We start from the raw sequence: 15,699 nt of genomic DNA, 5'->3' as shown, positions 1-15,699 counted from the left end.
AGAAGGTCAGAAGGAGCTGCATTGTGTGTTCGTAGATTTAGAGAAGGCGTATGACAGGGTGCCGAGGGAGGAGCTGTGGTACTGTATGAGGTCGTCTGGAGTGGCAGAGAAGTATGTCAGAGTAGTTCAGGACATGTATGAGAGAAGTATGACGGTGGTGAGATGTGCTGTAGGTCAGACAGAGGAGTTCAAGGTGGAGGTGGGACTACACCAAGGATCAGCTTTGAGTCCTTTTTTGTTTGCTATGCTGATGGACAGGCTGACAGACGAGGTAAGACAGGAATCTCCCTGGACAATGATGTTTGCGGATGACATTGTAATTTGCAGTGAGAGTAGAGAGCAGGTGGAGGAACAGCTAGAGAGGTGGAGGTTTGCTCTGGAAAGAAGAGGTATGAAGGTCAGTCGTAGTAAGACAGAATACATGTGTCTGAACGAGAGGGATCAAGGTAGAAGCGTTAGGTTACAGGGGGCTGAGGTGGAGAAGGTGCAGGAGTTTAAGTACTTGGGGTCAACAGTTCAGTGTGATGGGGAGTGTGGAAAAGAGGTGAAGAGGCGAGTGCAGGCAGGTTGGAGCGGTTGGAGGAAAGTGTCAGGAGTGTTGTGTGACAGAAGAGTGTCAGCAAGACTCAAAGGAAACGTGTACAAGACAGTGGTGAGACCAGCTCTGCTCTATGGGTTAGAGACGGTAGCAGTGAGACAGAGACAAGAGGCTGAGATGGAGGTAGCAGAGATGAAGATGTTGAGGTTCTCCTTGGGAGTGACCAGGTTAGACAGGATAAGGAACGAGTACATCAGAGGGACGGCTCATGTTGCCTGTGTTAGGGACAAAGTCAGAGAAGCCAGACTGAGATGGTTTGGACATGTTCAGAGGAGGGATAGTGGATATATTGGTAGAAGGATGTTGGAGATGGAGCTGCCTGGCCGGAGGGCAAGAGGACGGCCAAAGAGGAGATATATGGATGTCTTAACAGAGGACATGAAGTTGGCTAATGTTAGGGTAGAAGATGTTCATGATAGAGTGAGGTGGAAAAGGATGATTCGCTGTGGCGACCCCTGATGGGAAAAGCCGAAAGAGAAAGAAGAAGATCTTGAGCCGTTTTCTTTACATGAAAGGTGCTACAGAAATACAATTAATTTGAATTTGAAAAGCAGAGATTACAAAGAATAATTCCAAGGAGGGAAAATACAAGAAAGAAAACAAAACGATCAACAAGAAACTGGACAAAAGGAGAATTTACAAATCCAGGATCAGGTAAAAAAACAATTTGATTAAGTCTGGTATGGAACATTACAGTGCACATGTAAAAAAGTGAGACCACAAAGTTACAAAAAGCACAGACAATAGACTACAACAGGGGTGGGCAATTATTTTTTCCATGGGGCCACATGAGAAACAGAAAATATTATAAAGGGTGAACAACTGGTATGTGTGGGGCCTACTCATGAGCGGCGCTGTGTCCTGCACGTCTGTTTCCCATCCAGTGATGATTAAAAAAGTCAAATTTCTCTGTCTTCTGCTGCAGCTACGCATATATCTGAGTTACCTTTTCACCAGAACAGAGCTCCTTCGTTTATTGCAGGAGTTACGTTCTAAAAAGAACCGTGATCAGTGAAATCCTCAAAGAAAAAGTCCTCACTAGTGTTTCGGGATCTGTGTGTGTGTGTGTGGTGTGTGTGTGTGTGTGCGCACGCTCACACGTGTTCAGGAAGGGGGGGGGGGGGCAGGAGCAAGAGTCAGTGTGTGGATCTGGTTTGTCTGAAGATGATGTTAGAGTACAATATGTCCAACACAAGAGGCCTACAGCTCTCATCTGTTTGCCCCCAGCTGATGGACAGGACGAGTTACAAGAAAAAAAAAAAAATCATGCGTCTCTGATATTGTTCAGTGGGCCGGACAAAACATGGAGGCGGGCCTGGATCCGGCCTTCCAGCTGCTATTTAGCCAGAGAATCTGGGCTGGTTGATCATAACTTTGGAAGACACACATCTCTATGGTAGCTGGGTGGATAAATAATCTCCCTGACAGATGAGGAAACGACTAAAGTCAGTCAATGGCTGAATTCAAAAACACTCACTTTGTCCACGCATTCGTCAAAGAAGACCAGACTGGCGTCCTTGTCGCTGACGAACGAGCACTCCTCGATGAAGCGGATGAACATCTGGGTTTTGGTCATTAGAGAGTAAAACTTCTGATGAGAGCGGTCACGGCTCTTCAGAAACCCTGCACACAGAAAACGTACACGTTGGTTCCAGAACACTCAAGCGCACCATTACTGTAATGGCTTTAATCCATTTGTATCTTCCTCTAGAAGCTGGGGGGGGGAGTTCAGGGACTGAAGGCTCCACGGTCCCCATCAGTGTAAAAACACACATTAATGAGGGGTTCAGTAATGCATACCACAGCACGGCATGCTGGGATGTGGAGCAGCACGGCTTCCTAATAGCAGCTGAAAGCAGATTAGAAGCAGCAGTTAAAGAGCAGGAAGGACGTCCGGGTCCGCCAGAGCGGATGCTTCATGCTCCGCATCCAACCTTCCATCATCCAACAACCGTCGGCCTTCCTGAACACCAGCTCACCCACATGTTCACGTTTTTACCAGGAGAAATCACTCAATAAACGCTTTGCTTCCTTTATACTGTTTGGTTTTGCAAAAGAAATGTATACATAAAAGATCAAAATAAATTATTATTATAAGGACCATGGAAAGAAAAATAAACTAAATGGGAATTCAAAAAAGACCACAGACCTATCTAGACATTTCAGTACTGACCAAATGAACAATCTTTTTAGTTAAAATAGTCTTTTACCAATAAATAAATGTATATATATTTCAGACATGCAGTACATTGATTTGTTTCTGTGGGAGTGCCAAGACATCTGAACCTCTGAGATTTTCTTCAGATTCTTTCTGAAGGTTTTCTGGATGTAAAATTTCTACTTGTTGAAGTTATTTTATGCATTCTGGTTTCAAAAGAAATTATTTGAGGAAATTCCTGCATTTTCATTTCATTGTGCTGCAGATTTTTCATATATCAGGTTTCTGTATCTGCTTGTGGCTGTGTTGACCTTTCTCAGCTTATTCAGCACTTATCACTTACATTTTTTAAATTAATATTTCCTCTTTTTTGTTTAAAATCTTGTTTTTTTCAGATAAGCTATTGTAAGTTTCCTGCAACCAGACATCTGTCCTCAGGTCTTTGCTGCATCAGCTGACACACTGAGCATGTCCTCTGGCAGAGCCATCAGGTGGAGCTGCCACCCCTCTCATCAGAATGGGCTCCACTCCAGGGGCCAGACACAATGCTTAGCGGCAGCTGCACTTTTTATAAACCAGCATTCAGACGTCCGTGGCTGCACAGTCTTATGGCGTTCTTGGTAGTCTTAGTGAACAGCGTCCATTTTGAAGTGGCTCTTATGGGAATTCTGTAAAAATATGAATATTCTCAACATGGATAAGAGGAAAATGTCATGTCTAATCTTGTGGTTTATATATAAAAAATAAAAAACCGCCCCTTTCACCCTCCACGGGTGGTTCCTCCTCCAAGCTGGGGTCCTCTACCAGAGGCCTGGGAGCTTGAGGGTCCTGCAGTATCTTAGCTGTTCCTGTTCTTTTCTGGACTGAGAGGTCTGAGGTCTTTCCAGGTATCTGTTGTAGCCCCTCCTCCAGCTTGGGGGTTACTGCCCCGAGTGCTCCAATTACCACAGGCACCACTGTCACCTTTACTTTCCAGGCTTTCTCCAGTTCTTCTTTGAGTCCCTGGTATTTCTCCAGTTTCTCATGTTCCTTCTTCCTGATGTTCCCATCGCTTGGCACTGCCACATCCACCACAACGGCTTTCCTCTGTTCTTTATCCACCACTACAATGTCTGGTTGGTTCTCCATTACCATCCTATCAGTCTGGATCTGGAAGTCCCACAGGATCTTTGCCCTCTTATTCTCTACCACCTTCAGAGGTGTTTCCCATTTTGACCTTGGGGTTTCCAGTTCATATTCTGCACACATGTTCTTTTTTATTATTACAGCCACTTGATTGTGGCGCTCCATGTATGCTTTACCTGCCAGGATTGTATTCCCTGCAGTTATGTGCTGGATTGTTTCAGGGGCCTCTTTGCACAGCCTACACCTTGGGTCTTGTCTGGTGTGGTAGATCTGAGCCTCTATTGCTCTGGTGCTCAGGGCTTGTTCCTGAGCTGCCAGGATGAGCGCTTCAGTGCTGTCCTGTAGGCCAGACCTGAAAGACAAGATCTTGTCTAGAATGACCACTAGGCAACCCCGACACCAGCTACAATGGTTAAATGATGTACCACCTGAAAGTCTGCTGGAAACCGTGAATGAAGCATTGAGGGCAATCCCTACCATAACAATCACAGAAACCAATAAACTGATTTACACTTCAGCAGCAGTGATCCTTGAGATGCTTGGCTACAATAGCAACCATGGCAGAAAACAGTACCCACCAAGTAAGCAACGGTTCGAGGCCAAAATCAAGGCAACTCTGAAGGATGTGAGAAAGCTGACAGAAGCTCAAAGAGGTACAATGAGAAAGCAAGTACCTAAGAGATACAGCCAGATGCCCATACCTAAAGCACTGGAAACTGCCAAACAAAGGCTCCTAGCCTTGAGCAGCTGCTTAAAGAGGTACACAAGAGACAATGAAGCCAGACGGATAAACAGGCTGTTTGCAACTCAACCTGCGAAAGTGTACGCTCAGTGGCAGGGTCAAAACAGCCGAGCAGACCCACCAAGACTGGAAACTGAACAGTACTGGAAAAGTATATGGGAGAAAGAGACAGCATATAACAGTAATGCCCAGTGGCTGGTCTCTCTGAGAAAAGAACATAGCAGCCTCCCTGAACAGAATCCAGTAACCATCACAGTGGCAGACATCCAAGAAAGAGTCTTAGGTATGAAGAACTGGACAGCACCGGGCCCTGACATGATACATGCCTACTGGCTAAAGAAACCCCCCGCACTCCACGAGCGCCTGGCAGCATTAATGAACCAGCTGCTAAGAGATGGGACTCACCCCGAATGGCTAACGGAAGGGCGAACGATCCTGATCCAGAAGGATCCCTCAAAGGGTGCAGTCCCATCCAACTACCGGCCAATAACCTGTCTCTCCACAACATGGATGCTGATGTCAGGCATCATTGCAACCAAGATAAATAGGCACATGGATCAATTCATGAGTAACACACAGAAGGGCATTGGTAGAGACTCCAGAGGAGCCAAACACCAACTCTTGGTCGACAGAACAGTCGCTCAAGACTGCAAGTCATGACACACCAACCTGTGCACAGCCTGGATTGATTACAAGAAGGCCTATGACTCAATGCCACACATGGATCACTGAATGCTTGAAGCTTTACAACATCAACAGGACTATGAGAGCCTTCATAGGAAACTCAATGAAGCTGTGGAAAACCACCCTTGAAGCCAATGAGAAGCCCTTGCACAAGTGTCCATCAAATGTGGGATATACCAAGGTGATGCTCTGTCCCCACTGCTGTTCTGCAGAGGTCTGAACCCCCTCAGCCAAATAATCACCAAGACTGGCTATGGATACCGACTCAGAAATGGGACCAACATCAGTCACCTCTCCTACATGGATGACATCAAGCTTTATGCTAAGAGCGAGCGTGACATTGACTCCCTGATCCACACCACCAGGATCTAGATTACTGACATTGGGATGTCATTCGGGCTCGAGAAATGCAGTCGGATGGTGACAAAGAAAGGCAAGATAGTCCACACAGGAAGGGTCTCACTCCCAGAAGGAACAGTGGCAGACATTGAGGACAGTTACAGGTACCTTGGAATTCCACAGGCAAATGGCAACCTGGAGCAGGCAACAAGGAAAGCTGCAACAGCTAAATACCTCAAACGAGTAGGGCAAGTCCTGAGAAGCCAGCTCAATGGCAACAACAAGACCCGGGCAATAAACAGCTACGCACTGCCAGTTATCAGATACCCTGCAGGAATAATAAGATGGCCAAAGACAGAGATACAGACCACGGATGTTAAAACACAAAAGCTCCTCATCATGCATGGAGGGTGCCATCCCAAATCCAGCACCCTGAGACTGTATGCTAGCCGCAAGGAAGGAGGCCGAGGACTAGTGAGCGTAGAAGCCACTATCCAGGATGAAACATCCAAGATCCATGAATACATCAAGCTCAAGGCCCCAACTGACAGTGCGCTCAGTGAATGTCTCAGGCAGTGGAGAGCAGAGGATACAGTGCTGGAGGACAGATCCTCATGGGAGGACAAACCCCTGCATGGGATGTACCACCGGACCATAACTGAAGTGGCTGATATCAAAAAGTCCAACCAATGGCTAGAAAGGGCTGGCCTACAGGCCGGCACTGAAACACTCATCCTGAGCACCTGAGCCATGGAGGCTCAGATCTACCACACCAGACAAGACCCAAGGTGTAGATCTACCACACCAGACAAGACCCAAGGTGTAGATCTACCACACCAGACAAGACCCAAGGTGTAGATCTACCACACCAGACAAGACCCAAGGTGTAGATCTACCACACCAGACAAGACCCAAGGTGTAGATCTACCACACCAGACAAGACCCAAGATGTAGATCTACCACACCAGACAAGACCCGAGGTGTAGATCTACCACACCAGACAAGACCCAAGGTGTAGATCTACCACACCAGACAAGACCCAAGGTGTAGATCTACCACACCAGACAAGACCCAAGGTGTAGATCTACCACACCAGACAAGTTCCAAGGTGTAGATCTACCACACCAGACAAGACCCAAGGTGTAGATCTACCACACCAGACAAGACCCAAGGTGTAGATCTACCACACCAGACAAGACCCAAGGTGTAGATCTACCACACCAGACAAGACCCAAGATGTAGATCTACCACACCAGACAAGACCCAAGGTGTAGATCTACCACACCAGACAAGTTCCAAGGTGTAGATCTACCACACCAGACAAGACCCAAGGTGTAGATCTACCACACCAGACAAGACCCAAGGTGTAGATCTACCACACCAGACAAGACCCAAGGTGTAGATCTACCACACCAGACAAGACCCAAGATGTAGATCTACCACACCAGACAAGACCCGAGGTGTAGATCTACCACACCAGACAAGACCCAAGGTGTAGATCTACCACACCAGACAAGACCCAAGGTGTAGATCTACCACACCAGACAAGACACAAGGTGTAGGCTGTGCAAAGAGAACAACAGTGAAACAATCCAGCACATCACTGCAGGATGTAAGATGCTGGCAGGTAAAGCATACATGGAGCGCCACAATCAAGTGGCTGGAAAAATATACAGGAACATGTGTGCAGAATATGAACTGGAAACCCCAAGGTCAAAATGGGAAACACCTCTGAAGGTGGTAGAGAATGAGAGGGCAAAGATCCTGTGGGACTTCCAGAACCAGACTGATAGGATGGTAATGGAGAACCAACCAGACATTGTAGTGGTGGATAAAGAACAGAGGAAAGCCGTTGTGGTGGATGTAGCAGTGCCAAGCAGCAGTGGCGCAACCCCAGTGGCTAGGTGTCGGCCACCCCACTAGCCACTACAAACTGTGGTAGCATCAGTTATGCATTGCATCCCAAATGCACAGCCAGCAGGCGGCAAGTCACTCTGATCACCTAAACCGGCCCGCACCCCCTCCCCTCCCTGCAGCCTTTGAGTGCGCAGACATCTAAAAATGAGCCGCTGGATGCAGAACAGAATAAGACGGTGAGGCTGATCTTCCTTTGGGGTTCACTCCCTCGTTGGAACCCTCAGAGCCTCCGGGGCGGGTTAAACAGAAGAACCAGTCTCAGTTCTTTAAGAGAAACTTTCTTTATTACTTTTTCCTTAAGTCCAAAACGGCGACTGACCACGCGTGTATGTGCTCCACACCCTCACACGCGCTGACCCCCTCCCCCCTACATCGCGCGAGCACCGGTTTCAGCACGCACGCACACACACACACAATAACACATGCCAAAACACTACATTTCTTTTCACACCTGTTAAATATTTTTCTATATATGTCTTTTAAAAATCTCTTTACTGTACTTTAGATCAGTGTTTTTCAACCAGTGTGCCGCGTCAAGTGTGCCGTGGAAAATTGCCCTCATTAACTGATCTAAAAACATTTCCAATCTCCAGGATTTCAGCTCTGTGTTCATCCAAACAGGCCCTGATAAAACACTGAGGAGTTAGGAATATAAAAGATCGTAAAATACTTTTTCTTTGCGTTTATTTTATTTTATTAAAGACATTTTGATAAGAATGACCGTGCCGCGATTCAGCTGCAGCTCCGGCTGTATTTGGGAAAAGTCCCGCCCCTTTGACTGTCTCCACCAATCATTCTTGAAGGCTCAATCACATGTCATCAGTCTGACCAATCAGAAGTGGTTAAAGTCTTCACTTCCTTGTCCCGATTTAGCTCGTAAAGTCTCTCAGTTCTAACAAAAACACCAGCTAAAGCTCGTCTTTAGCGGTGTAGCTTTCCACAGAATCCGGTATCAGACCGTGGAACAAGAGAACAAAACCATGAAGCTCCGAAAACCGATCTCCGGCCGTTTTATGCACTACATCTCCCATGATGCATTGGGTTGTGAGAGTGACAGGGCACAAGGAGATCTGTCGTTAAACGTCTTGAAACCAACGAACACACTTCAAACTGTTTTTAAATCTTCTAACTTAACTTTTATTGCATCTTTTAGAAAAAAACAGCTGCAGTTTCCAGCTTTTTCTGCAACAATTATCTCAAAAATGCATGTGAGATTGTGGAGGGGCTGTAAATCAATACAGAGTTTCTCCTTCTTTTTAAAGTTTTGGATGCTGGTGTGCCGCGGGATTCTTTTTAAGGTTAAAGTGTGCCGTGGCTCAAAAATGGTTGAAAAACACTGCTTTAGATCACCTGATCTCTCAGCAAATACTTGGTGCAAATACGCCACATCATCAGCGGTGGTGGATGAGCGATTACTTTCTATTCATACGTAAAAAAGGATGTCCCTGTCACATGCGCCTCTCATGTCATGGCACTATTTAAGCACTGGTTGTTGTGTTACCGCAACATTTTGATGTGTTTTTGTTACCTAAAGTCAGTAGTTGATGCTTGAGTAAGTCATTTTTCAGAGAATTTACAGAAAGTTTACATATAGTCTTATTTTAGTTTATTTTAAGAAGGAAATTTATCAGCAGAAGGAGGAAGAGAGATGGTAGGGGAGCCACAGAGGTTTAGTGAGGAGGATGAGACAGAGCAGCATGAGTGAGGAAGAGAATGAGGAAGACAAATATGAGACGGCATCAGACGAGGGACAGTCAGCATCATTGGTCAGAGAAACAAGGCAGAACTCAGCTAAAGCGGTTCCACCTGTTCCTGGACCAACAGGTGTTAGGCGTTTTAAATGATCACCTGAAACAGACAGCAACAAGTCTAGGTGTGAAACTGGATAGCAATTTTACTTTTAATGCTCATATCAACTCAGTGGTGAAATCCAGTTTTTTTCACCTGAGACAACTGGCCAAGGTTAAACCTCTCCTCTCTCGCCATGACTTTGAGATTTTAATCCATGCTCTTATTTCAACATGTTTGGACTACTGTAATGCTCTCTATGTTGGGCTTTCCCAGAAATTACTTGCTCGTTTGCAGTTAGTCCAAAATGCTGCTGCCCGTCTTCTAACTGGTACACGGAAACAAGAACATATCACTCCCATTTTAGCATCTCTTCATTGGCTCCCAGTTCGCTTACGCATTGATTTTAAAATTCTCCTATTTGTTTTTAAATGTCTCCATGGACTCGCTCCAAAATATCTGTCTGACCTGATTCAGGTGTACACTCCCCCCCCCCCCCCCCGCTCCCTTAGGTCGACCAATCAGACACAGCTGGTCGTCTCGAAGACCAGGAGAAAACTGAGAGGTGACCGAGCCTTCTCGGTCTTCGGACCAAAAATCTGGAAGGAATTGCCCCTGTACCTCAGACAGACAGACTCACTTAGTATTTTTAAATCTGCTCTTAAAACATATTTTTTCATTTTGGCTTTTAACTGAGTTGGAATCCGGACCGATTTTATGTGTTTTATGCTTTATATTTTCATGTGCTTTTATTAATTTTTGTGTTGTTCAGCACTTTGGTGAACCTTCTTCTGTTTAAAGTGCTTTATAAATAAAGTTGAGTTGAGTTGAGGTGAAGATATTGAAGATGTTGCCCTAACAATAAAACTGTTTCATGTTTATTAGCCTGAATGGAAATGTCTACAGATATCATGAATAATTACCATGGAAGGTACCATAATTTCCGGGTTATAGAGCGCACCTGATTACAAGCCGCACCCACCCAATTCCAACAAGCAAGTTTACTTCTTACATACATAACCGCACCCGTGTACAAGCCGCATGTTGTAACCAACACGATCAGCCTGACACTGAATATCCTGACTCCCAGTCTTGAGACAGATTTCGGTCTCACTGTGGGAGGAGTCGGGTCAAACAGCAGGCAGCTCACTTCTGTTCACAAGTTCCTCAGTTATGGTTTTTTTCTGTTGTTTTTTTTACTTATTGACAATTGAGGTATCATCCATAAAATTACAAACAGTAACCATATAATCAACATTACATCCCTCAGTTATGAGGAAATTTACACCCGTGATTCCCCACTGCGTATGAGTCTTAGGGGCTTAAGGCGGGGCTAAACCCCGGGTCGCCACACTGTTGTGCATGTTTAAGAATGAGCAAGGATCAGCAGTGGTAGGAGGGGAGAACGGGAGAGCAGCTCTCCTCTCCGAGTAACCCGAGGTAAAGGTAACACAGAACCCTGAAAGAGTTAAGGATCTTGGCTAAATCTGTTCTTATCACAGTGCTATGCAAAAAATATATTTAAATTTAGGCTTCAAAAGATTGTAACTTTTCACGCTAACTGTTCTTTAAAGACGAATGCAAAATGTGGCATTTGATAAAACACTGTCACCTTAAAAGATTCTGCAAAATCTTGGTAGGACACATCACAGTCATTGAAAAAACATAAAAGTGAATTTAATTCAGCATTGAGAACATTGTTTTTTTTAATCAGTGTTTGGCTTCAGCAGCAGGATTTAAACTGCCTCCAGGGTTAGACTAGCTCAGTGTTTTTTAACCAGTGTGCCGCGGCACACGAGATGGTCAGGTGTGCCGTGGGAAATTGCCCTCATAACTGATCTAAAAACATTTCCATCTCCAGGATATCAGGTTCATCCAAACAGGCCCTGATAAAACACTGAGTAGTTAGGAATATGAAAGATCATAAAATACTTTTTCTTTGTGTTTATTTAATTCTATAAAAGACATTTTGATAAGAATGACGGTACAGCGATTTAGCCGTAGCTTCAGCTGTTTTAGGAAAAGTCCCGCCCCTTTAACTGTCTCCACCAATCATTCTTGAAGGCTTAATCACATGTCATCAGTCTGACCAATCAGAAGTGGTTAAAGTCTTCACTTCCTTGTTCTGATTCTGCTCATAAAGTCTCTCAGTTCCAACAGAAATACCAGCTAAAGCTCGTCTTTAGCGGTGTAGCTTTCCACAGAATCCGGTGTCAGACCGTGGAACAAGAGAACAAAACCATGAAGATCAGAGAAGAGAGTCTGTCTGCCATCACTACATCTCCCAGGATGCACTGGGTTAAAGTAACTGTACGTGAGGTAGAGGTAAGATCTTAAGCCCGAGACAGAACCCGACCGGACCTGAAATTCGGGTCAGGCACTAAATGACAATTAATACGTCCAGGTCGGGTTGGGCCGGGCTTCTCTCTCCCTGACTTTTTTAATAAATATATTTTATGGCTGCAAAGAAGCTCCTTAGGCGGGCGGTTGTCAAACAGCTCTTTATTAATCCTGTATGTCAGAACGGTTACCGCACGAACCGAAAGGCACAGCCAGCTTTTTTCTTCCTCAGAGGGAGAATGTTCACCGAACGCAAACACACACACACACACACCGGTAGACCCCGCCCCCTCTATCCCACCAGTCACCAGCCCACCGTTGATTGACATACACTGTGGTCCAGCCACTGGCAGAAAAAGGGGGGGCGCCGGCCACCCGCAGCTCTGCGCACGTGTCGTGAATGTAATCTTCCCTCCACAAGCCTGCATCCATTTTGTTTAGGTATCCCTGATATGGAGCAGCAGGAAGTCAAGGATAAACTTCAGACAGGGGAACTGAAAAGGCAAACACGCACCGCGGCGGCTGCAGTATTTCTCCACATTAAGCGAGTGCGCATCAAGTCTCTCTTTCACTCTCTTTGCCTGGCCTCTTATTCTGTGTTCCAGCGTAATTTCATTCTGCAAATGCATTTATCATGATCATAAAAATATGTAGATTATTTTAACCTTAAATCCTGCGTGTTTTTCTGCCAAAAATACTATGGGATAAATTGAAATTTTGGGTTTGCTTCGGGCTCGGGCCTGCAAATCAAGTTAATTGGTCGGGTTCTGGCCGGGTTCGGCTTTAATGCCCGCGGGCCTGTGTCGGGTCGGGCTGGATTTTTTAGGCCCGATCTTACCTCTAACGTGAGGGGCTGTAGATCAATACAGACTATGAGTTTCTCCATTTTTACGTTTGGGATGCTGGTGTGCCGCGGGATTTTTGTCAAGGTTAAAGTGTGCCGTGGCTCAGAAAAGATTGAAAACACAGCACGAGCTCATCGCACTGCAGAGGCAGGGGGCTGCTGGGAAGTAAGCAGAGGTGGACGGACTGATTTTGTGGCTGCGGCTGGTTGTGCTGTTTGTGATACCTTGCAGGTCGAAGAGAGAGCTTGCATCTGTTGCTTTCTCTGAAGGTGCTTGGGTTATGGGTCTGAGGAAAGAACGGTAACCCTTCAGAATAGCAGCCATGAAGCGCAGGAAGGCTTCCCGAATCTCCAGCTCCAGCGTGTGAAGACTTTTCCCACAGCTCAGCTCCGGGGAATCGCTCATGCTCAGCTCCAGCAACCCATCAAGCTGACACTGACCTGGAGGCGGGGGGAAAAACCCACATTAATGCTACTGAAGCTGCAAATTCGTCTCATTTCACCACAACCACCAAAAGGGACTTCACGCCATCATTGATGCAAAAGGAGGCAACACGAGGTGTTAAGCAAACTTTTGAACATGGTCGTTTGGGAAGTTTTTGTTGTCATAAGGGTTTAATGGTGTGTGGACAGGCCCCGCCCCTTTTAGCCCAACATTTACACCTGACTGTTATAGTTATAAACTTACAGCAACTTCCTTTTGTGCCCTTACCCCCCCACCGTCGCTCTAACAGAACGGAAAAACTGATACAAATGTAATCAATATAAATAAAGTTTAGCCCAAGTTACAAAAGGGGTTTATACAAATATACACCTCAGAAGACCCGTGACCCGCTGTTCAGAACAGTCAAATCTGTCCAGCACAAGAGGCCTGCAGCTCTCATCTGTTTGCTCAAGAAGGAAAACAGAATTGTAGGACAGTAAATAGCTTCACCCAACCACCAACTAACTTCTTAGGTTCTTTTGTTGTCAGACACGGTCACAAACCTGACATACACACAACCGTGTCTGATAACAAAAGAACCTAAGAGGTCAGTTAATAATACAGACACCATGAAATTTACTGAACTTAACGGTTTTGGTGTTATTCAGATTGTCTGAAGAATGACCAAGAAATCATCATTTCTTCAAGAGGATGTAAACCTATGAGCACAACTGTAAGTGAAGATGTCCCATGATCAACATGACCTTTCAGAAGCCCCTCTGTTCCAGTGGCGTGTTAAGCCATCTGCTTTTCTCTGATGAAAACAATGAAACATGAAAGGATCTTTGCTAGTTAACAGCAGAGAAAAACATGGACGTTAAGATAAAACCTTTTCCCTGAAGGCTGTACACTAAGATCAGCAGAGGTGGGAAAGAAATCTCCCACATTGGTTGGTTTCATGAACCGAAGCTTTTGAGATCGTTTTGTCTGTCCGGCCCAGACAGAGCAGTGAGATTCAAACCCGAAACAGACAAGAGAGGCTTCAGGACTCACCGTCAAGCAGCTCCTGGTAGAGTCTGCTTAGAACATTCAGGAGGTTCTTACAGGGTTTCTTTGGCAGGATCTTCCATGTGAGGCCTCGCTTGTCTTCACAGCTGGAAAACAGGCGTGCAGTGTTCATCACTGAGACCCACACACACACACACACACACACACAAACTTTGTGTTCTCTGTCGTTCTTCTCGGTCGCTCTTGAGCTTGAGGGGGAGATGCTCACTGGAAGATGGTGTTTGTGTCCAGGTCCACGCAGCTCACATCGGGAGGAGGGTCATACAGGTCGAAGTAGCGCGAGTCCACCCCCACTATGAACGGACAGGGGGCACTCAACACATCAGCCAGGGCCAAGGGGCACAGGGGAATGTAAGGGCACTGCCAGTGGAACGGGAAAATCATCTTCAGAGAAGGAGAGAAGAAGACCAGAGTCACTCTTAAGGATCCTCTCGGGCCTCAGCAAGGGGGGGCGGTTCTGCTAGGTTTGTGGGTCAGACTCCGCCCATTTGAAGATCGTGAGTTTAGCCCAATGAGGAGTTTTCTTGTTTAAATGGAACAGATTTTTATGTTCTTTGGATCATAATATGAATTAAATGTGATCATTCACTCAGATACTAAAGCCCTCAACCTAGCGTGTTTATAGCAGCATCACATGCCGAGTCCCACCAAGCATGACCAGTCATGCGTGTCCAGGTCTTCAGGTAGACTCTTGGACTGTATAGAAGAACTGGACTGAGTGAGGCTCACTTCCAGCTCCAACCAAATGAGGTCAATTCAGTTGCCATTTTTTCACGATACAGATGCCAACATGTTGGAGGCAATAAGCAGTGATTGATCTGAGTCATTGTTTCTATGGCAACCACTCTCACCAATCAGGAGTGAGCATGTTGGAAGGCCACACCCCTACCACTTGAAAGCTGGCTACACAAAATCTGTCAATCAATTGTTTTGATTGTTGGACATGGGGGACAACAATCTCCACCTACTTTTACGGAGGCATCTGATTGGTCAGTTTATAACTTGAATAACTTGAACTACAGAAAAAGCATCATGAAAAAGAAAAGTTTATTGAGAAGATGTAGAAAGAAAATTTCTTCTGACCAATAGAAAGACTGACTAACAGCTGTTTATTTCTCCCTAGACGTCTATGGGATTCTGGCTTCTTGGAGCCACTTCCTGTTTGGAACGCCAGGCGGGGGGAGGAGTCACTCAGTCCCGTTCTCCTCTACAGTGCGGCAGTGCCATGTTGCTGCCTCATCAGGTTAAAGTGAAATCAAGCAAGAAACAGCGTACAAAGCACGCTGAGGGCGGAGCCAAAGTCCAGCTGACATCCTTTCTGCTGCTTTCAGTGAAATGTGGTGCAGTGGCTGTGTGGACGGCAGACGTACAGACACCAAGGCCTCTGTGGCGCTGGTCAGCACCGCCGGCCGTAACGAGTGAACCAGGATCTTGTGTTCGGTGACGGCGAACACCAGCAGGGTGACGGCGTTCTCGGGTCCCAGGTTCTGCAGCAGCGTGGAGAAGCGTCCTCCGCTGTGGGGAATAAAGAATCTCTCAGCTTTAACAGGAGGGCGAGTTTCTGTCTGATAACGCACTAACTCTAAAACAAAGGTTGAGCAGATCTAACAGTATAACAGCCAAAGGGATCACAAACGTCTGTAATCAGTTGTCCCAACAGATCAATTTAATC

The 15,699-nt window shown here is 45.9% G+C and overlaps 1 protein-coding gene across 4 annotated transcripts in view; it reads right to left on the bottom strand.

The window, feature by feature from the left end:
- LOC101168670 (C-myc promoter-binding protein) overlaps positions 1 to 15,699 on the bottom strand; it is a 98,692-nt gene that overhangs the window by 51,429 nt on the left and 31,564 nt on the right. For all 4 annotated transcript variants that reach the window (XM_020699693.2, XM_011492503.3, XM_011492504.3 and 1 more), the window contains exons 9-13: positions 15,398 to 15,542; positions 14,236 to 14,411; positions 14,013 to 14,113; positions 12,761 to 12,976; positions 2,076 to 2,221 (exon numbers count right to left, since the gene is read on the bottom strand). In XM_020699693.2, coding sequence (XP_020555352.1) covers positions 2,076 to 2,221; positions 12,761 to 12,976; positions 14,013 to 14,113; positions 14,236 to 14,411; positions 15,398 to 15,542 — 784 coding nt within the window. The remainder of the gene's footprint in view (positions 1 to 2,075; positions 2,222 to 12,760; positions 12,977 to 14,012; positions 14,114 to 14,235; positions 14,412 to 15,397; positions 15,543 to 15,699) is intronic.

The sequence above is a fragment of the Oryzias latipes genome, chromosome 3 (genome assembly GCF_002234675.1).
Source record: "Oryzias latipes chromosome 3, ASM223467v1".
NCBI lineage: Eukaryota > Metazoa > Chordata > Actinopteri > Beloniformes > Adrianichthyidae > Oryzias > Oryzias latipes.
Note: the sequence above shows the minus strand (reverse complement) of the source record. Positions and strands in the feature narration are given on the sequence as shown.